Source organism: Lonchura striata, chromosome 19 (genome assembly GCF_046129695.1).
Source record: "Lonchura striata isolate bLonStr1 chromosome 19, bLonStr1.mat, whole genome shotgun sequence".
Lineage (NCBI taxonomy): Eukaryota > Metazoa > Chordata > Aves > Passeriformes > Estrildidae > Lonchura > Lonchura striata.
This window is the reverse complement of record NC_134621.1, coordinates 7483882-7506344: the sequence shown is the minus strand read 5'-3', so window position 1 is coordinate 7506344 and position 22463 is coordinate 7483882. Positions and strand designations below refer to the sequence as shown.

Sequence of the window (22463 nt, the reverse complement as noted above, 5' to 3'; positions counted from 1 at the left end):
AAATACCTGAAGTATTTGTGAAATTTTGGCCCTAAGTAAGTTGCTGAGCAGAATCTAAGCATATGTTTAAATTAAATTTGTCATAAATGCTGTTTCCAACTGACCTGGTGGCAAGAACGTCTCACCAAAAGGGAAAAAATAAAAGTAAATTTCTATTTCTTCATTTAATTAGAAATCTGATTGAAAAAGCTGCACTGATTTAAATGAGAAACAGAGCATGACTATTATAAGATACTTCATCCAATCCAAACAATTACAAGACCAAATTGGAAATATCAGGTTTTCCAAATGAGCAATTCAGACACAAAATAGGCTGAAATACATTGGCAAGTCTTGTAACTTCAAAGAGTGCAAAATCATGGCAGCTGTGATGTGGCCTTTCTAACTGGTCATGTGTGCATCCCTCATCCGTAGAAGAGCACATCAAACTCTGCTAGACAGTCAGAAAACATCCTGGAGAGGCAGCAAATTATCTAGCACATCTTCACTCCCTCTAGTGAACTGCCCCATTTGGAAATCTGCATCCAGCCCAGCTCTCCAAGTCCAGAAAAACATTTTATACACCTGACCAACTTTTCCCCAACTATTTGATTTCACACAGAAAACAGAAATATATTTGAAAATTATATCGTTTGTTGCAAAAAGCTTATCATATTCCATGTAGAAGACTCTCTAGTATTGCAGCATGTTTCAGACATCTGCAGCCTCGGGATAAGAAATCCAAACAGGTATAAGGAGTAATAATTTTAGCCCTGAGTGCTCTATTTTAGTCCAGCTAGTGTTGTCGCAAATACCAACAAGAGCCATCATTTACCTTTACTAGATAACTTTCTTCTGCTCTGAAAGGACAAAAGCATTAAATTCAAAGAAAAACTTAAAAGTAATTGGGTGAAGTTTAGGAGCAGTTTTTACATTGCTTTTTCCTTGACTCAGTCCTGCAGCCTCTAATCATTAGCTGGACAGCTGTGTTATGTGATTAATTTATTTAGGTGTTACTGTGATGCACAAATGTATATACTGAAAAGAACTACAGTATTGCTTTGCAGTAAGTAATAACCATGTTCCAGTAAGTGATTCAGTGCCAGAGTGTTTAGAAATGCAATCTTATGTAGCTTAATTAAAATGAAGTGCCCCTTTCAAGCTATTTGCTCTGAGTTTGACTGAAAAAGTCCACTATGTACTACTGGAGTTGGAAAAAGTGGTAAAGTAGTTTCTGCAAAGACTTGTTTTGATAAACATGAGTTCAAGAATAAAACTATTTTGGGACATTGCTATGTCTGCAGCAAGACAACAATTTACTGAATGGAAAGTGTTGCACAGCAAGAGAGAGTGGAAAGAAAACTCTTCACAAGCCAAAGCTGAAAGAAAACAAAATCTAACAAATGTTGTTCACTTGTCTGGAGACATGATTTTACTCCTTGACTTAGCTCAGCGGCACAGAAACTCAATGATTAGAAAATACATGAGCTAGCAACTTGACCTGGAATATTTCCACCCCTTCACTAATAGTTTTCTTGCTGTTTATTTCTAGGGAAAACTGGGAAAACAACAAGCAGAATGGATAGAACGGGATCCAAAGCCTCTCAAGTTCAGTGGGAATCTCTTCACTGCTGTGGTGGACACCAGCTCAGACCCCAGACTGGTGATACCTGGAGGTTCCTTTGCTGGGTGTTTGTCAGTGACAAAAACCGTGACACTCCCATGACAATGTAGTGGGCTGGGGGAAAAAAGTTAGCACTGGTACACAGGTCTGTGTCCCATTAAATCCCCATCTACACAACATAAAATCAAGTCTCCTAATGCTGATGACTGATGGAATAGGCACTCCCACTGCTGACAGATGCAGAGTGAAAAGGGACAGATCTGAGCTTCTGAGTTACTGGCTCAAGGTTAGGCCCCCAGCAGCACTGTCCTGCCCTGCTCCTCAATCCTTTGGCTCAGCTCACTGGCAATTTCTCTTCTTATTAGTGAAGTATGACAGAGGAGCTCATGTTTGAAGGAATATGTAATGTGAAGGGTGTATTTAGATAAACACTGGTCAGAAGATATGCTCACAGACTGGCATTCATTCAGCCTACATGTCAGTCTGCTCTGGCATGTCCCCAGCGCTGGTTTATCCTCCTCCTTCACTCCCTTAGTCATGCTTGAAATTGAAGTTGGGGATAAAAAAAAAAACAAAAAAAAGACAAGATATGATAGTGGCTAAAAAAAACCATCTAAAGACTCTTTCCCCACAGTTCATACTTTGAGACCTCAATTTAAATCATCCCTACAAACTGAAAAGCATTTGGAAACACACAGCCTCAAAAGCACAGCTGCTGGCTACCATGAAAAGGCTGCTCTCCATCTCACAAGCCTTGTTTGACTTTCAGGCTTCTTTTATGAAACAAGAATCTATTGGCTCTGGAAGAGCTGAGAGGAAGCAGCCATGGTCCCCTGCTTCCTTCAGGTCATGGTCTTTCTTCACAGGAGAGAGACAACAGTCTCCACAGGTCATGCAAAGGTCTTCTGACTTCAGGAAAGCACAGTCCTAGGGGACAGCATCAGCTAATTGAATTAAAAATAATTTCCAATTCTTGCACTGATTTATATAATGTGTCTTTTACATAGTGTTTGACTATTAAAGGAGTTGAGTGTCCTTTCTCCTTCTGAAAAAATGTAATATTTTTGTTATCTGGCCCAGCCATACTCTTCAGTCCTGCATTGCACTAAGCATCTGACTGAATGCAGCAGAGTGCTGGTTCCAAGGGGCATCTCCTGGTGCATTCAATGTCATTAACCTTTGCTCTTCAGAAGTGGAGACAAACTCTTTCCTTCAAAATAATTCAGAGGAGAAGTTGAAAAATGTGTTTGCTTTTCCTATTTAGGGAAAAGTGGGATTCATTTGTTTTGGCAATATCCACAAGCAGGTTAATCTTCCTCCAGCAAGTAGAAAAGATTCTGTTGTACACTGAATTTACATTGGGCTGTTATTTCAGAGACAAAGTCCAATCCCCAAAATATGTGCACTGGAGGTTGTGTAACTTCATCAACACTTGAAGCAGCAGGAACCCTTGTGAGGGTTAATTCCAGCAGCTGCTTCTATATTTTACTCTGCTGGTACCAGAGTGCTTGGCTGAGATTTGGCTGGGGTAACCAGGCCAGACTCCTTCACATGTGATCTCTTTCTTCCATAGTGTTATCTACTGATCATCACCACAGTCTGGGAGTAGCCTTGCATTTATCTGTCATGCCTGAATGTTCCATTTGCTCTGCTGTTTGGAAAAATGGGAACTTTTATTACAAGCCATCTTCACTTTTCTCAAAAGTGCTTATTGTAAGAGAAACACTTGCATCTTAGATTTAATTCACGTTTGGTCATGTAAGTGCCAAGTTACAGCCTTACTCCTAAAATAAAGCATCACCCCTTGAGTAGGTAGCCTGTCTTTACCCTTCAAGAAAGTCAAACTCTGTTTTGACGAAGGACATTGATGGTAAGGCTGGGAAGAACACAGGGCTCTGGTTAGGGAACAAAGCGAGATGATGAGAATGGCACAGGTTAAAAGGCAGCTGATTCAGGGACAAATGGGAGAGTGGAGTGGATGTGGTTCCCTTTTCCCCAACCAGCACACCCATCCAGCCCCCTCCACTGTGCCCAGCCTTCCATTTAGGGGTGTTTTCATCCCCAAAACCCCCTCCCATGATTCCACTGGTCCCTCTATTTTGCATCCCAGTCCCAGAATGGCTATGTGGGTGGGGGTTCTAGGTGATTCCCAGGAGCAATTAGCTAATTAACATTTAAATATCAGTACTTAGCTCAAGCCAGCAGTGTCCCAGTATTGCTATGGGAACCACCTCAGGTCTGTTTTGTCTGTGCAATGTATATATGACAAACCAGAACAGAGAGCAGGTAGTGGAAGAAACTCCCTAGTGATAGATGCTGCGGGTTGCAAACAAAACCAAGATTTATGTGCCACCAAGAAACAATCCTTCACCAAAGGGAGGTCGTTGCAGAGGGGCTGTGATTCTCAGCAAGGAACCTGGAACCTGTGGGGACCCGGAATGCACCTCGGGACCGTCCGCCAAGGTGTGCGTGCTCGCAGGGGAGATGGTGTGGGAGCAGCTGGGGCTGAAGGGCGCGGGGAGGGTTCGTGCTCGGTGTCGGTGGCCCTGCGGACGCGTTACCGTGGAAGCCTTGCGGAGGCTGAGGCGGTCGCAGCGGGACCTGAAGTAGGCCTCGTCAAAGGACGTGTGCCCGCCCTTCAGCTTCTCCGACAGGTTGCGGTAGAGCCGCTTGGCAGCGCTGGGCGACGAGGGCATGCTGTGCTTTTTGCTCTGCAGGAGGCTCAGGTTGTGCATTTGCTGGGTCATCCTCAGCCAGGGTTTTCTGGAAGGAAAGCAGCAGCCACTTAGTGAGGTTTTGCCAGACCAACGGAATTGATAGAAGTGCGCCGCTGAAGCGCACAGTGCGAGGCTGCTGTGCCTAAAATCACTTTCACACACAGTTTCTGCACGTCTGGGGCTTTTTCAATGGCAAATTGCTCTTTATGGAATTAGACCCATGGATATCTATGGAGACAGAGAATTAAAGATGGAAAAATAAAACAGACCACCCCAGAATTATTTGCTAATTTGCATAAGGAGAAGGAGTTGCAATTAATGAGGGAAACAATGTTTTTGCAGAGTGAGTTCTGATAATACAGGTGTCAGAAAAAAATGACACCCGAAAGTAAATGTTGCTATGGACAGTTTCATACTGAGTGACTTCTTCCCCATGTAGTGGACAGGCACTGGTTGTGTATATTTGTTGTATTTATCCTGCTCTGTGTCTGACCTGTCCATTTAGAGTATAAACCCTTCCAAGAGGGACTGCTGCCTCTCTCTGCCTCACCTAATTCGATGTACATATTATCTCATAATTAAACAATACTTTCTATGTTCTATCATTACAGTAATTTTTCTGTATTAAGAAAAATTTAATTAATATTTAACTCTGGAGGTATGCTGTGTGGAAATAATTTTGCCTTTCTGAAGGGAAACTAAGAATCAGATTTGACCCAACTGCAGACAGGAAACTAACCCTATGGATTTCTAAGTGAAAAGGTAACAAAAATGCACCATTCCTTCACATATTCCTTTTCCCCTGATGAGTGTGTACACATATATAACGCAGAATGCCTCTCTAGGAGACTTCACAGTTGTAATACAAAACCTGACTACCTTTTCAGACTATATTTTCTGGAAATAATCTTTATTTTTTTTTCTGTACTATGATACAAATTCTTTTTTGTTCTCATGGTTTCATCCTTCTTCTGAGAAAATTGGATTGCAGAACCAGACTTTAATTACTACTTCCAATAAAAGCATTCTTTACTAAACACTCATCCTGCTGTTGAGGCTGGTTTTGGCAGGTATTTGTCCTTAAGATTAAAGACACTACCCAGGTCACCTAAGCTTTCTGCATGTTCCATTCTCACTGTACACTGTGGTGAGCAGACACTCTGAGCATAAAAGTATCTTATTACAAATAATTTCACACATTCTCCACGCTCCTGGGGTATTGAAGCAAGACCAAGTCTCTGAAGGAAGAGAGACAGAGTCAACACAATCGTCATATGGGACGAAAAGACTTTGTTACATTAGAACAACAGAGTGTGCAATCAAAAGGGAATTATGTGGGCTGTGCTCCTGAAATAAATGTGCAAGTGTGGAGATGATCAGAAGCTCTCTGGGCCTCAGGAGGCAGCAATACTGGAAGGATTTTTGATTGGTTTTCTCTGAGTTTATGGAGTAAACTGATTATCCATCTCCCACTTTTCTATGTCATTAGAATTTTAAAGAAACGAATGAAGTTACCAAATCTATTAATAATTTAATTATTAGTTATTTAGAGTAACACTTCTAGTTTTTGTTAGTACATAGTGCTACAGATTGTCCCACATACATTTCTCCCTTTACCTTTGCTTTCAAGAACTTCTTTCCATCAGTAAAATATGGGTCAAAACACAGAACCAAATAGGGAATAAAAATAGCCCAGGGAGTGCCATAAACATGTTTGTACAGGAAGTTTCAATTTCCCAAAATAATCTGATTCCAAGACTACAAATTTTTAATACCAATACCACACACAAATACTAATAGACAGTTGGTAGTGAACTCAGGATAGAAAGAACAGTTTGCATTTGCCACAAAAACCTAATTATCCTCAAGATGAGGACAAAGAAGAGTAGGCCAAACCAAATTTTAATTCAAAGGCAGGTCAGCCTGCTGCACTGTCTGCTTTGGGATTATGGGTTTTTATTTGAAAAGCAACAGGCTCAGCACATCTGGGTGGCATAAGAGAGGTTGCAAGGTTCATGAAAGTAATATGGGAATTTACTGAGGGGTTGTGTAGATATCTAGTAAGTAAACATTAAATAAATTAGGAACATCTACTTAGTAGGACTTCTACCTATTGTGATATTAGTTAAACAAAACAAGAATGCCTGGTATTAAAGCTAACAAGACTGATGCCTCTGTCAGTGTTCTCTAGGCTGATAAAATCCTCCCCCTGTCTCACTAGACCAAACTACCTGCTTGCTGACTTTAATACTCTCAAAGATTTAAATAATTACAAAAAAAAATGGAATTTTGCCTGCCTGACTCCAAAAAAACCCCTATCTCTTCTCCAGCCTTCACTAATGCAAAGTGTATTTTTCTCCATCTTCTTAAACTCAGTTGCCCACATATTTTTCACAGAATCTCTTGAAAGTCATCAAGTTCAAGCTTTTCTTGAGAAGGGAGAAGTTGTTTACAGAATCCCAAATTTCAAGAGAACGGCTTGACAGCAGCATTTTCTTTTATGAGAAAATACTAACCTGAGCAAGTATAAGGAGAAGCACCTGTCATTTCTTGGACAGTTTTCCAGGAAATCAGGGTCTTTGGGAGAGGTGTTCTAGTGACACCTCTCCCAATACACATTCAAAACTCAGACAGGTGGCAGGGCTGTTTTCTCTGTTTCAATGTGTACTCTGTAAAAAGAAACTGGACTGGCTGTTTCAGCATTCTAGAATGTTGGTGCAGGCTTTGAACCAAACAAATTTAGGCATCACTGGGGTGCTAATCTGTGTCACTAACCCAGAAAAGGTTCAGAGCAGTTAACTACCAAGTCTGTTTCCCGTGGCATGGGTTACTGTTCTTATGGACTGTGACTAAACATAATTTGACTCCAGATATGACAGTTCCTTGGGGTAGCTGGAGTCCTTCCCACCTTGATCTGGTCAATGAACCAGGATTTATCCATTCAGAAGAAAACAACAGTTTGTTAGTAACCACCTAACAACAACCACTGAGGATGGTAACCACGGCCTGCCCTTGCCACACATGGAAGATTTGACAGTAAAAAGCCAGAGCAGATCCACAGTCTGACACTGATGGAAGAAGAGAACAGAATCTTTTATAATCTCATCAATGTTTCCGTGAAGTCAAGAGCAGGTGAATCTATAGAGAAGCTAAGTAAACACTCTAGAAATTGCAGCTATTCAACAATAAAACAGATGGCATCCTTGCTATCCACACAGAACTGGTGAATCACAAATGACTTGAAACATAGATGTGTTCCCTGTCTACTCACCATCAATATCCCAAACAAGTGCAGGGAATAAATGTGAAACAATAAAGCAATAGCTGGAATGACATGATGTGAACAAGCTGCATTTTTTCACCAGTGACTGACACAGTAAATTGCAAAATGCTACTGCAGATTATCATACTTAGCATCCCTCCTAGACACATACAAGGTATGAAATGAGAAAAAAGGCAAGTTGAATATTATGTAAAACTTTCTGGAAATGGGATCTTATTAGGCTATAGAAATGACTTACAGTAGAGAAATGGAAATGAGATTGGGCAAAATCGTGGGTGAAATGCAGAATAAGAAATAAGGAAAAGAGACAGCTTGATTCACATGATTCTGTGATTGAAAGCATGGGGTTTTTTGGATGCTGTTATTTTTTTACAGAAATAAACTATATAATGAGAGCAGTTTTAGCCTCCTTTAAAAAGTTATTAATTTAATTTCTTTTACAATCATATCCTTGCCTCAACAATCAGGTGAAGACCTGAAATGTACCTGAAACATTGTCTTGATTGAAACAGTAAATCCCCCAGCTGAAATGCACTTAGCCTGAGGATGTGTTATTATCAGAAATAAAATTTTTACAGCACATGGAAGACTAATAATTTAGAAAAAGAAGATGTGCAGAACAGCCCCATTTGATATTTTTACCTATGGAAGCCTCTGCACAAAGCTGACCCGAGTCAGGATGACATAAGGACCTCTCCATATGGTTTGGAGTAGCCCTCCCAAATTAGTGTGATCTAATTTGCACCCCCACAGCAAGGTGAGCACTGCAACAGGCAGCACAGCACCAGGTTTGACTGGTTTTACTGAAAGGCAGGACTTGACAAAATAACAGCAGCAGCTCCCCTTATAACCAGTCACAATTAGCAGCAGTTGTCATTTCCAAGACTTAAAGAGCACAAAAGTCTTGCAGCAAATCTCTGGGGAAACAGTTTCTGCCCTGCCCTGGAAATACCCATCAAACCAGTGTGACTGTCACTGGGCTATAGCTATGAGCCAAACCAGGGATCAAGGTCTCCCAAAACATATTTCATGCTACACATCCTGCAGCTTCACCTTTGTGATCAGATTTCTACTTGCACCTAAGCACTGAACCATTTTATTCCCCATCACCAGGGTCCTTTAAAAGCCAAATTCAAATACAAATGAATATAACATAGTTACCTTTATAAAATATTTGTGGGTTTTTTTCCTTTTTAATTGTCAAATACTGACCTAATATTCATGTCCCTCAAAAACATATTGCAGAGAAAGAAAAATAAATACCTAAATTATAGATCACTCTCTGTTGTTGGTGGCACATATATGCTATACTCTATAGACAGGTGCACTGGTAGGGCACAGCATAGCTGTAAAAGCATTCTCTTAGGATTTTAGGAAAACACGACAGCTGAGAAATCACTCAACACTGTATGTTTATGCATCAATCATACTTGAAACTAATAATTAGGAATATGTGCATTAAAGAGTTAAATTTGACTTACCAGCTTAGGCTATCCAAGGCAAAACGTGAACAAGTTGCTGGTAATTGTCCCCACTCTTCCTTCAATGAATCACATTGGCTTTGCTGTCTCTGCTGGCTCAGCCTCTGGGCAGAATGAGTAAATATCTTCCTTACACTGCATGAATGATCACATATGAAAAAGCCTATTACTAGTAATTACTGAAGCCCAAGATTGCTGCTAAAATCTCAGAGCAGAACAGTGTTTACAGCAAGTAGTATTGTATCACAGGTAGAATGTTTGGTGCCTTAACTCTGTCCCAGTTACCTGTGCAGCTGGAGGAGTGACTCATGTGTGAAGCCTCCATGTGAGAGATGCCATGACTTCTGTGTGCTTTTAGCTTGTCGTAGCCTTTAGAATTGATCAGCTGCACAGCGTGTAAGTAGAAAAAATAATTACTGCCAGAGTAAACAAAACTGTGATTGTAATTAATTTGCCATAAGTATGAGCAAAAGGACATTAATGCAGCCATCCTCAAGCAGTTGGTTTTGTGCTAAAACGGCGAGAGGAAGGGGTAAAAATCACAGTGCAGTAGTGCTTGTTGCATGTGATGTATTGTTTCTTCTTTCTTCAAGCAAGCTACCACTACAGCTGTCTGCAATCATAGCAACAAAAGCAGCAGGCATAGCCATAGCTGTGGGACATCTGCAACATCATTGGAAAGCTCCCAGCCTGAACAGGTTACGCCTCAAAAAGATTATTAAATGCATAACAAAAGCACACTCTGCGGATGCTAAAGCAGATTCTGTAATGTCTGCATTAGGAGCTTCCAAGATAGGAGAATAGTGATATTTCAAAATCTCATTTTTTACTATATGGCAAAAATATACAAATGCTGGAACCCACAGAAACCCACAAAAATGTTACAAAGTCAAATGTGGAACATTTCAAATACCCATATACAGAATTCTAAAAACAGGGAAGATGACAAACAAAGATAACTTAGAAAATTGTTATCCTTCTAGATGGCCTACTGGGTTAAATTCATGCAATCAGAACACTCCAGTGCAACACTGAATAACAGAAAAGAACCAAAACACACCAATTCCTGGGTTGTAGCCAATGACCATTAATATCTACAGAAAAAGTATTTTGGATTATTTTTAAGGAGATACCAGAGCTACTCTTACAATCTGCTGAAATTTTTTCCCTTGTTTTATTCAGACATGATTTTTGGAAAATGTTGGAAACATCCCAAAATCTGTTGATCAACTTGATTCTCCCACACTTCAAACCTCAGCTAAGAGTGCTGTGCCTCATACCCAAGGGAATCCTTTTGCCCAAGTAGCTGAAGCTAAAATGTAGTCCTGGGCCTGATGTTTGTACGCCATGGAACTTGAAGCTAATCTGTATTTTTTAAACCAACTGGATATGGATCAAACCATCCTTTGGGCATTTTCTATCAACACATGTGCCTGACTGTACACGTGTGTGTAAACATGCATGCAGACATGTGGGCATATGAGAATATCAAATGCAAATAGTTCCATGCTTTGCTGCAGCAGAGAATTGCAAAGTGGTATTGCAATATTCTATGCGCAGCAATCCTCCTCCTGTACCTTGAAATCACAGGCCCTCCATTTACAGGATTCCCTCTTTTGTTCTGCTCCTTCCAAGGATCATTAGAGAGCTGACTGAGGTCACTGCTCCTTGCCAACAGGAGGGAATTGGAAATCTTTCAAAAACCACCAAATACCTCTCAAACACTGAGATACTATCTGGAAAAAAACATGCTGAAAATCTGAAATGTCTAAATCAGTTAAAAATAAATGTAAACCTAGGAACTCAATTTTCAGTGCTGTGCTAAATAGGAATGGTTCTTCTAAGTCAAAGTCACGAATTCAGTTTTCTTTTTGCCTGTATAGACCTCACCTCTGGAACTCACTTGTAAAGGAATTCTCAATTTCCAGCTGTTTTCAGGAGAAAAGCATGAAGTGAATTTCCAGAAATCAGTCTATTCTTAAACATTTCTAGCACCTTCTCATTGTGGTTCAATACTTCAACCTTCTGCTTTCTCCCTTCAGCTTGGTGGAAAGCAGCCCTTTTACAATTGCCATTTTGATTTTTTAAATACTTCATCCTTTTTCTGTCCAAACAGTATTTAGTAGAATTCTAAAAGTCAAGATGTTTTCTTGCCCAAGCCTAGTTCCTGTGAAATACAGTTAGCTTTTTTGTCACAAGAAAATATATTTATAATCTTCTTGACCTATGAATTCATAATTAGCCTGTTCAAAATCCAGAAGACACAAAACAATGCTCAGTAAGGTAAAAAAAAGTAATAATACATTTAGCAGATGATAAAAATGAAATAATACAACGTTATTATTGAATGTTTGTAAATAACTGTGAGAGGCACCTACATCCAGTTCTGGAAATGTAGAAGACTAAAAGACCTACAGAAGCGATAGACCCTGGGTTTATGATGAAGCACGTGGAAGAAGATCCTTTAGTCTGCTCTCCTGCAGAAACCTGCCCATCCTCAGCCTTTGATGGTGCCATTAGAGGACAGAGAAGCCATGCAGAATTTACTGCCCTGGCATTCCCCTCTCCATGGCTGCACAGAGCATTTTGCTGGCTGTACTTACACTGCTGACTTCACCGACTGTGGCAGGTTTTCCTTCCATGCCTGGTGAGTCTGGAGTTCCCTGAGAGCTGAGAACTGATCCCACAAGCAGCTCTTGCTCTTGCTGCTGCGTGTTTTTTGAAGATGTACATTTAGTGGTGCATTTTGCTTAAAGAGCCTCCCAGGTTGGCCGATGCAGTGGCGCAGCCCCCCAAACCTTCACCCTGTACACCCCGCAGGTGTTTTTAGCGCTGTGCTGGCCATGTGGCACGTTGTGTTTGCTCCTCGCAACCTTTGGGACGTTTTGGGACGAGGAGCCCCGTGCAGGCTCGGGTTTGGCGCTCCGTGCATCGATAGGTGGCAGCGTCCCCCCGGCTCTCCCGAGCCCGGCTGGTCCCCGGAGCGCGGCACCCGGCGCGCCCGTCCCGGGACGCGATGCCAGCCCCGGCACCCGGCGCGCCCGTCCCGGGACGCGATGCCAGCCCCGGCACCCAGCGCGCCCGTCCCGGGACGCGATGCCAGCCCCGGCACCCAGCGCCCCCGTCCCGGGACGCGATGCCAGCCCCGGCACCCAGCGCCCCCGTCCCGGGACGCGATGCCAGCCCCGGCACCCGGCGCGCCCGTCCCGGGACGCGATGCCAGCCCCGGCACCCAGCGCCCCCGTCCCGGGACGCGATGCCAGCCCCGGCACCCGGCGCCGCCGTCCCGGGACGCGATGCCAGCCCCGGCACCCAGCGCCCCCGTCCCGGGACGCGATGCCAGCCCCGGCACCCAGCGCCCCTGTCCCGGGACGCGATGCCAGCCCCGGCACCCTGCGTTTCCCTGTTTCACATGTGCAAAAAACCATTTGGTTTTCCCACTAGAAACTGCGGGGGGGAAGTCTGGAGTGGAGAAGCTCACACGAAGCCCGACTTTACTTGCAGCAGTGGCAAAGCCATCCTAAGAGACAAAGCTGCCTTTTAGACTGTTCACAGTCCCACAGAAGGAACAAATATTGCTCAAATATCTGATCTCCAACCACTGTCACAATGGAGCCAGGCAGTTTGGATACTTGGGAATGGGATCTCCACCCCCTCCCAAAGTAACATGGCTGTCTGGCACCTGTATGCACTCTCATTTTAAAAATCATTACTTGAAAGGTAGTTAAAGTGACTCTTCTCCTTGAAACAAGATAATGAGGTGGGTTTTTCTCATACAGTCAAAACTATTCAGTGGAGAAGGTAAAATAAAAATCAAACAAAACCCCCAAACAAACACATAAAAGTATGTGTTTCTTTGTCCCTACACTCATTCTTTCTTGAATATTTTTATACATATAATGTACTGTAGTAAATTCCAGCTCTGGCTTTGGCAATTCCCGCCTCTGTCTCCTTGTTTACCTATCATCTTTCACACATACCCCAGTGCCAACTTGCTTCTTCTCTGTCCTGTTCCCTGGTTTCTTGTGTTTCTTCAAGGACATGGATTTGAGTCTTACTGTTTCACTAGTTACTTTAGCCAGTGTTCTTGATCTAAATCCATAGCAAATAACTTCTTATCCACAAAGACACAGAAGTATTCAGTATGCTTATGAAAAAGACAAATATTTCCCAGCTGATCAGTCACGGACATGACCAGACTTAAAAAATTCTGAAATTGTGAGTGAAGAAAAAATAATTGTGTTTGGACTAAGCTTAGAAAAGAATTTTTCCAAGTATTCTGAAATATTTGTGGCAATGTGATGTCAGTGACCAAGTGGAACTGGGCTTGGCAGCCCTGGCACCCCCAGGTTTCCTCTGCAGCCACAGCTCCCAGCCCAGCACATCCAGGCTCTCTGCAGGGCTGAACTTGGCAGATGCACCCATGCCTGGGGCTTGCAGGCTCCCAGAGGAAGGAATTCTCAGCTTTGTGGCAGCTGTGGACTTGCTGCTTGCACTTCAGAATATGGTTTTAAATGAGCCAGCAGAAACTTCTGACTGTTCTGGTCAGAATTCTCTAAAGGTGGCATGTTTTTCATACAGTCACAGTGGTTTTTTTACCCCTGCTAGTCTTTTTACTTGGAAAATTCCTGAGAATAATAATTCCTAGCTGCAGTGTAATAGAATTGGGCCTGGGCTGTCAGAACTACAAAACTACTGAGTCATTTGGGATCTTTTGGAGTGTAAGTTAAGGTAAACAGAAATAAAATAGTATAAGAACTCCATCAGATCCTCAAAGCCCTTCCTGTCTGAGCCAAGAAATCAAAGAGCAGCTGCTGTTACCTATCAGGAGGTGTGCACCAACTCTGATATATGGGAATGCTGCTGGACTGCAAAACCAACGAAGAGCAGAGCTCTTTGCTGATGGCTCTTGCAGTTGTTCCCCAGATTAGGAAAAACCCCTGGATCTGTGCAAACATTCAGCTTCAGGAAGCCTATAAAAGTACACAAGGCCATTGGACGTGTCTGAAGATATTGCTGTTCCTCAGAAACAAATTACCCCTCTGAACATCATGGAAATAATGAAGTTGTCAGCAACAACAGGCGGCTCTGATGTTTTGTCAGCCTCCTGTTGATTATGTTATCTAGTCAGACACTCCAGATAGAGATAATTTATGCCATGTATTGTTTAGCTATGACTGCTCCCAGCTGCACTACATTTAATTCAAGTTACACCAGAACATTTTACAAACAGAAATTAACAAGCTTTTCATAGCTGGCAATTTCTAGATTAGGAAGGAACAAAGAAAAAAACAGAATTTAGCAAAGTTCAGCATGTAACAAAGCTGAAGAGGGGCAGACACACACCATGCAGAGAAGCACCTTCTTTTTTAAGCTGAAGACATCTTTAGGCTTGTGACACAGTCTTTAAAATTACCAAAAAGAACATACAAATATAGGTGTCTTTGCAACTTTTGTATGATTGCAGTAATTAGTAGTATACTAATTAATATAAGGCCTGTTTCTGAAGATTGATTCACTTTTCTTCAAAATTTGCATAACAGCATCTGTTATAAAGTACTACACAAGTGCCATTATTTTTCATACTGAATAAAGAAGTTTGATGAGAGAAGAACAATTTCCTACTGTTCTGTGAACACCAAGCACTGTTTATTTCACTAAGCAGATACTCCTTAAAGAGCAGTTTGTTTGCCCTAATTAAAGCAGAATTCTGTTTATGGGCAGTGACTTTAACATATTAAAATCAGACATTTACACAAAAACAGCAGCAACAACAAAAAATCCTCCACCAAACAAACCACAGAAAAACCCAGAGTAAGATACCATTTCAGGAAAACTGCTACTGAGGACAAAGTGTAGGAAGAGAGGGGCTATTTTCAAAGGGTAACAGTTTCCTGGGGTGAATAATTTGTCTAGATCCTGATGGAGACAGATTGTTCTAGATAACAACAATTCAAACTAAGAGCCTATTTGTCTGCATTATCAGAGGAAGAACCACAAGGAGATCTGTCTCCCTGGACCAGTTTTGTGAACAGCCCTGTAGGTGATCTTTGCAATAGGGAAGCATCCCCTGCCTGGCTGTGAGAATTTTCCACAAGCTGGAATTCATCCTGCAGTCATTTGGTCTGATGTGGCTGTTCATTTACATTTGAGTTTAAATGAAAATAACTGAGGAATCCCAAACCAGGGAAAAATCCCAAATCCATCACAGGAGCAATGCAAAAACCCAGACAGAATAGAAATGATTGCTGTGAAGTAATTCTGGATTTGCCAGTGCCATTCTTTTTCACAGTGAGTTCAAATGAACATTTAAACATTCATTTTTTGTTGAAAAGTTATAATAGCTTCAAATCATGAATATCCAAGGTTTACTGCAAAGGCAATACACATGGACATAAGAGTATTTGTTGAAACCTTTTTATACTTTAGAGAGACAAGGACATATGGTTGTTTATCCTTTACAAGAGGTGTTGGGCAAGCAAAAACAATGGCAAACTTCAAAAGACGGGATTGTTCTTTCCTCAAGTGTAACATTTTAATAAAAGTGAAATTAAAAGGTAAGAAGTGCAACCAAATCTTGTCTGTTTGGAACATAGCAGATCTGTATAATGCTTTAACAAAAACGATTCCTTTTTTACTATAATGGAGGCTTTTAAGAACTGTAGTAGTGACAATAGCAGTTCATGAAAATATCTTCCCATCACTTTTCTCAAGCTCTAAACCTGATGAATCTGTTCCACCTCAGTTAGTCATGCCAGCCTCTCACTGAGCAATAAGCATCAGTACTTGGCCTCGCTGTGTTGCCATGTTGCCACAAGTCCCATCTCCATCACACAAGCTAGACAGAATACAAAGTGATAATTGCTCCCTAATAAGCACACACTTTTTGGATTAATTTAGTTCACAGCGCTTCTTCCCATTTCTCTCTCTTCATCGTAGTGACCTAATGCATCAACCAACTCCAAAGGTGAGAAATTAATCTGAAATAAACTCCTACTTTTCATGGCTGAAATGTTCATTCATGCTGTTTCATTGCAGCATGACTTACTCAGTGTTCCAGCAGGTCAAAGAGAATCTGAGCCAGACCATAAATTTGTGGGCTTTATCTCCCATATTCAAACTCTGACTTAGCAAAGTCCTTGGAAAACAGCTGTCAGGCCAATTCTTCAAGGAGGGGTTGTGGAAGAGGCCAAATCTTGACGTGTTGGCAAAAGTCTCTATGAACTTCCATCCTGTTCCTAGACCCTGTGGGACGTGCTCACCCTCGGATCAGAAAGAACAATGCTGGTTAACCCCGGGGCAGGAGGTGCTTAGAGCACACAGCAGGACTCTGGCAAGTGCCCAGATTCGCTGTGGGTGGGACAACTGAAGGCCAGAGCTGCTTCAGCCTCAGGACCTTTTTTTCTTCAAATCATGGTAAAGCACTTTTTAGTCCTAGAACAGACATTGGCTGGGAAAACCTTTGAGGTATCAGGCTCACCCTGCCCTAAGAGTTTCCTGTATCAAGAATGTTTGCTTATCACGTGCTCACTTATGTTTCAGTTACATGCAGAAAATCGAAAATACTAAAAACTTCAAAAACTATAAAGCCCCAACTCCCCAACAGCTTATTATAAATAACTACTTCCTATAGTTTATAAATGAAGTACTTCAAAAGTGTTTGTACATCACCATCCAGTTATTACATTCATTAGTGTTGTTGCAGGAGACAGATGGGGAATATAATTTGCTGCTGTGTTAAAAGATTGAATATGGATTTGGAAACAAGGACTCCTGGTCCAATGAAACAACACTCTCTGCAGCCAGAAGTGCTGATCTGATTTCATCTGAATTGTATTAATAAATATTTGAAAAAGCAAGCAGCTTAGGTGGCTTATTTAAGAAAACACTTGCTTTTCACCTTTAGTAATTAATTTCCTTCAAGGTCAGCATTTGGTGGTCTTAGAGCTATTGCCCAAACTTCTACACACTTTGGGATGATTAATGATCTCTGTTCAAGAAAATTATGAGGTGCTATGAGGAAAAATTAACTGAATTCACACAATGTGAGACCTCACACTGGGTTCCTTTTCCCTGCATTGTTTTTTAAGGGGCATGGTCTGTGTGAATGTGTGTGATAGAAAACTTGTCATGAGTTCCCCACAAACCCAGCCTGAATTCTCACGGGGGAATGCAGCCACTCTCAGCTTTGGCAGCACTGAGCCCAGGTGAAATCTTACAGATATTCAGTGCTGCCCAGAGAATTACCCTTCAAGTAGCACTGATCAGTGTGACACCTGAGCCTTGGGACAGAAAGAAATGCTCAGGGTTTTATTTCAGATGTTCTCCTTGGCTACAGCTTCAACCATCCTCCCAAAAACAGCCCCTCACACACACACACAAAGCACAAACACAGAAATGTCCACATTTATCACACCAATTTTGATAATTTTGTAACTTTTAAAAAATTGGTAAATAATATGTTTTAGGTTATATTTTGCAGCATTTCCCTTAATGCAGGTCCTTTGAATGATTGCAACTGAGAATATATTTTGCATCTTTGCAGACACCATTCTGGGAGAAGTCATTCTGGGCCTCTATTCACTTTTATTTCACTAAGCAGGCACAATTGCAATAAATTCCATGCAACATCCAGTGTTGCTACTCAGCTGGAAATAAAGCCATGGATTTGCAATGAGGTGAATAACAATTTAATATATACAATCCTCTAACAGAAATTCTTGTGCCCAGCAGTTTGGAAGCACCTGATCTGTTCTGTTGCCTGTACTGTCTAATAAAACTGTGCACTTTGTTTTTAATTAGGGGCCATAATTATTAAGAATTCAAAAATTAGCCACTATCAGTATGCGGGATGAATTTGTTGTCTGGCTTTGTCTTTTATCTAAATAGGATGAGAACCAGAAGGTTGATTTGGTTATCCCAGATGCACTTGGTAAGAAGCAGAATTGAACATGAATCACTGGGTTTGTTCTAAGAATTGCTGGTGCAGATGGTTCTGTTGTCTGATGTTCAATACAAATAAGGTGACTTTTCTTGAGATAAATATTGAACTACAGAGAGGAGGGGAAATAGCCAAGCTGCTATGAAAACTTTGAATCATAGATAAAAAGAAGCCATGAAAAAAAAATCCATTTTAAATTTTTAACAAAGAAGATTTCAATGATAGAGCAATTTCTTTTACAATATTCTACCAGAACACTGAGATACATTTTCTTACTGACTTCAGTGAGATGAGTGCTTTGTACTGGAATTACTGCTCTAAGTACAAACACCCAAAAGTTCTATGGATTGAAAATAGATGGAACAGGAAAATGAAAGTAGGGAGAATGAAGGGACAGTTTATCTTATGGTTACTAAATGGACCTGTGAGAAAGCTGAAGTTGGACATTAATATTGTTTCAGTGCCTATTTATCCTTAATCATATGGCTTAACAGAAATGTTGGAATTTTGTCCAATTTTGGCTCATCAAACTTTTATTTTATACTCGCCCCCCTTCAAGAAGTTACCATGGAACTGAATTTTCAAATTACTCACATGACACATTGGTACTTGTGTTTGAAAAGCCTACAGATTAGATTACATGAAATTAGAACAGAATAAATCTGGTGGCCAGTGAATGATTCCATAATTTTTCTTTATATTAGTCTATATTAAAAACCATCTTAACACTAAGAAATGAATCCACACTTCACCAAAAGCTAGAGTATTTTGATATCATAGGAAAGTTTGAATACTGAGCCCATTATTATGTCACTGTCTCACAGTTTAAATACAACTGTGAGACTGTAATATTATATTCTTATAATACAGTTCTTTGGATTTCCTGAAGAACACCCAGACACTAAAAAAAAATTGTTCAAAGAGGTGCAGTACTTAAAGAATGATTTTTTAGAAGGGTGAGAAATCCCAGCCTAACTACCAGCCTCTCCTGAAAATAGGCAATCTAAAAATTGAATGCTCTGATATATCAGCTCACAAGCTGTGCTGGGAGAATACGACAGTTTGAGGCACACAAAAAGACAAGTGAAGCAGTTGTGTTTTTTAACACTCAAAGAAGCACAGATTCAAGCTTAATAGTGCCAGTCCACCACCACAAAGATTGCATAGAATTCCCTTTACTTATACCAGAATTTAGCTCGTAAATATAAGTAGTAGGAAAACCTGATTAATAGAATTCCAAATAATTTTAATATGAGTTTAAGGAAATAGTTATACACCTTTGAAGGCAGAAATTTTGGTCAGAGCTTTTCCCACAAACTTATCTATGAACCAATGAATGGCATTTTAAAAAGCAGGATTTGTTCAGTAGGCTTTTGAAAAGAATATGGAGAATACAACTGGTATTTTCAGTCAGAATCATTCCTACAACCCTCATGAAAAATAAGGAGTCCAGGCTTAAAAGTGAAATGAATCTTCTCCAATTTTATGTGAAATTCCACGGCTCCATGTAATATGATCTTCATTCCATAATGGGGGCTCCTATTTAGTTAGCAAAAAATAACAACCTCTCTAAATTACTGCCTTTTGCATATCTCCCACAGATCTGATGGCTCAGATCTTAGGTTTGGGTAGGGCCAACCTCCCAGTGGGTTACAGATATACAACCTCACTGCACATGAGAAATACTTTCATCTCCTTTTCAACCCTAGATTCAGCTATTCAAACCAGAAAATCACAGCACAAACATCAGCCCTAACAAACCTTGGCAGTACTGAGCTGCTGCTGTTCTGTGTTGTTCAGCTGTCAAAATGGAAAAGAAAACTGTTTCTACATTGAGATAGTATTTCCAAATGTGCACATGGTGCTCACAGTAGATGACAGTGCAAGAATTGAATGTCACTTGCATACCAGAAATACTTGTGAAACGTGAAGTGGGAAATAAAGGAGTGATCACGAGTATACAAGGAAATCCAATAGGATTGCAGTGGAAACTTTGAATTTGCAGTGAAAGCTGTCTCCCTGCAATATATGGTTTTTCCAGTGCATGCAACAAAGCCGAGTCAGTTCCTTTTAATTTCCTTCATCTATCTGTCTACACAAAGCAGCATCTGAGCTGTATTTACAAGCAAACAATTATATAAACTAGGTGTCTTCTCAGAAAAGTTTTCCTTTCCTTGAAAAGCAATCAGGAAAACAAAGGAATTACTCTACTGAAAATTAATACATCCATATGTGTCTAAAAAAAGGTGACTGACAGAATACATTAAAAAATGAAATATTAGATACTCAAAATCAGTTTTCAGACATTTTTAGAGAGCAATTCCTGAAATATAACTTCCAGATAAATAATTTGCTGTAAATATCACTTTTGAGGAAACTGCTTGCAGATAATTTCCAAATAAAAAAAGGTACAATTGACTGTAGCATTTGCTTCAAATTATACAACTAACTATGAAGTAGTCTCTTTTGACATGAAATAATTAATACAGCCAATTAGCATACACAGATGGATGAGAAAGTTAAGCTTATGAGGGAAGTATGAAAGGAATGGAAATCTGAAAGTAATTACAATGGATTTTTCAACATTTTCTCTCTATAAAGAGTATGTTATATTATTTCCATATAAACTCATTTTCACTTCTGTCTCTGACAAAACAAGCAGGAAACTGTTACACATATCACCTATTTGAAATAACACCAGATTTTATACTTTTTTTAAAATCCAGGAATGAATGGATAAGGAAATAAAGAACCCAACATCATGCTTTTTTTACAATTGATGAGTTATGATTAAAAAGGTCAGAAAACAACATTTGCATTATCTGTCTTGTTCTGAAAATAGCACTGTATTAAGAATAAATAATAGAAAAATATAATCAAAAAAGCTTAACAAATGAGAAATTAATATGATCAATCAAGAATCAGAAATTCCCATCCAAAGCTACAGAGCACTGTTAACTACAACAAGCCCTGAGCCAGTCAGTTGCTCCAGGAGCATGTTTTGTTTGGTTTAATTCTTTTGCTGGACAGCACAGAAGTTGTGGAAGACTTTTCTTAGCCACAGGCTGAACATTCTGCAATTTTTTGCTAATACCCACTACTCAGCTCTCTTTGTTCTTTCTTGGCACCTTGTGTGAAATCTGAACAGCCAAGCAGAAAGTCTCCTTAACCTCCACTGATACCATCACAGCAGCTGTCAGGGAATCCAAATGTGCAGCGTCCACCTGTGACTTGTTTGGAGATAGATTTTTTTTTTTTTAAATTTTAAATCCTCAAACACATTGTCTTTAAAAATTGCAAAGGCTTAGCAATAGTGATTTCATAAGAGAAATCACTCTTGCATCCACAGTTTCTTCAAGATAAATTTCAAGGCAGGAAGAGATGCTGAAAATTAAATCAGTACCAAAAGACAGGCAGAGGATAGATTATAGAGAAACTAAAAGTGATAGAGGTTTAAGTTCAGAAATGGAATAAATCCTTGTCTTATCAGTAGCCATATTTTTTGATAAATCATTCTCACCAGTTAAAACTTACACCATTTCAGTCAGTAGAAGAAAGTGAGGTGTTGTTTTAGTAAATAATTGATTAAACCCCTACAGATATGTATCTGGATCATTCAATGAGAAAACTTTAAAAGAAATGGTGCATGATGTGTTAAGATTTATCTTTAGAATGGATTTGCGACAGGGTAAGGAAAATGTTCAGGAGAATTCTAAAAGCAACTTCTGATCATAGTTGTTCAATTACAGCAGCAGTTAATAAACAGCTGAAAAAATAGGACAACAAGGAAATAGGAATCTGCTTTTCCAAAAGCTAAATGAAGCAAAACTACATGGACTCTGTGTAACAATGAAAGCAACACTAATTTATTTGATCTTGAAAATATAAGCAAACAATCCAGGATATACATGGGTATACATGTATTTATCTCAAGCTTTTTGTCTTTCTGAAAACCTCCATGATCTCAGTCATTTGGATGAACCATTATATAGGGAAATATAAATGATACAAACTTATTAAAGAGTTGGATAAAGAGCTGTCCAGATGATTTTAAGTAACAAAAAGGTATTTTATGATAAAAAATTTGTGCAACTGTTCAACTTGCAATTTTCTGCTGCAATTCAGCAGCTGTTCATCACAGTTTGAAGATGCTTCAATTATCACCTCTGTGCTGCCTGGTTATAAGGTCACTGAAGACTCCTTTTAAAAAGTTGCATCGAGTTTCCTAAAGCAAATATTTAGATACCTGTTAGACTGTGTCACTCTGTCAGAAAATCAGGATCTTGATTCTCTCCCTGCTTTGATGGTCATCTTCATGATAATATTCCTGTGAAATACAGTCCTTCAGAAAGGGACTGGGACAAACTGCTCTGGGAACTCTTCCTTTTGTTTTATGCTTTCTATTGAATGATCAGAAATGTGGTGCATTCACTCAGCA

At 40.1% G+C, this 22463-nt stretch overlaps 1 protein-coding gene across 5 annotated transcripts in view; it reads right to left on the bottom strand.

Annotated features, from left to right (window-relative positions):
• The window catches only part of ANKFN1 (ankyrin repeat and fibronectin type III domain containing 1), a 105678-nt gene that overhangs the window by 57735 nt on the left and 25480 nt on the right, over nucleotides 1–22463 (bottom strand). For 2 of the 5 annotated variants that reach the window (XM_077787376.1, XM_077787377.1), the window contains exons 1-2: nucleotides 9085–9194; nucleotides 4165–4366 (exon numbers count right to left, since the gene is read on the bottom strand). The exons of 1 other annotated variant lie outside the window; for it this stretch is intronic. In XM_077787376.1, coding sequence (XP_077643502.1) covers nucleotides 4165–4350 — 186 coding nt within the window. In that variant the 5' untranslated portion in view covers nucleotides 4351–4366; nucleotides 9085–9194. Of the gene's footprint in view, nucleotides 1–4164; nucleotides 4367–9084; nucleotides 9195–22463 lie in introns of those variants that run through there. 2 more of the 5 variants (XM_021555428.3, XM_021555436.3) reach the window with 2 other exon arrangements.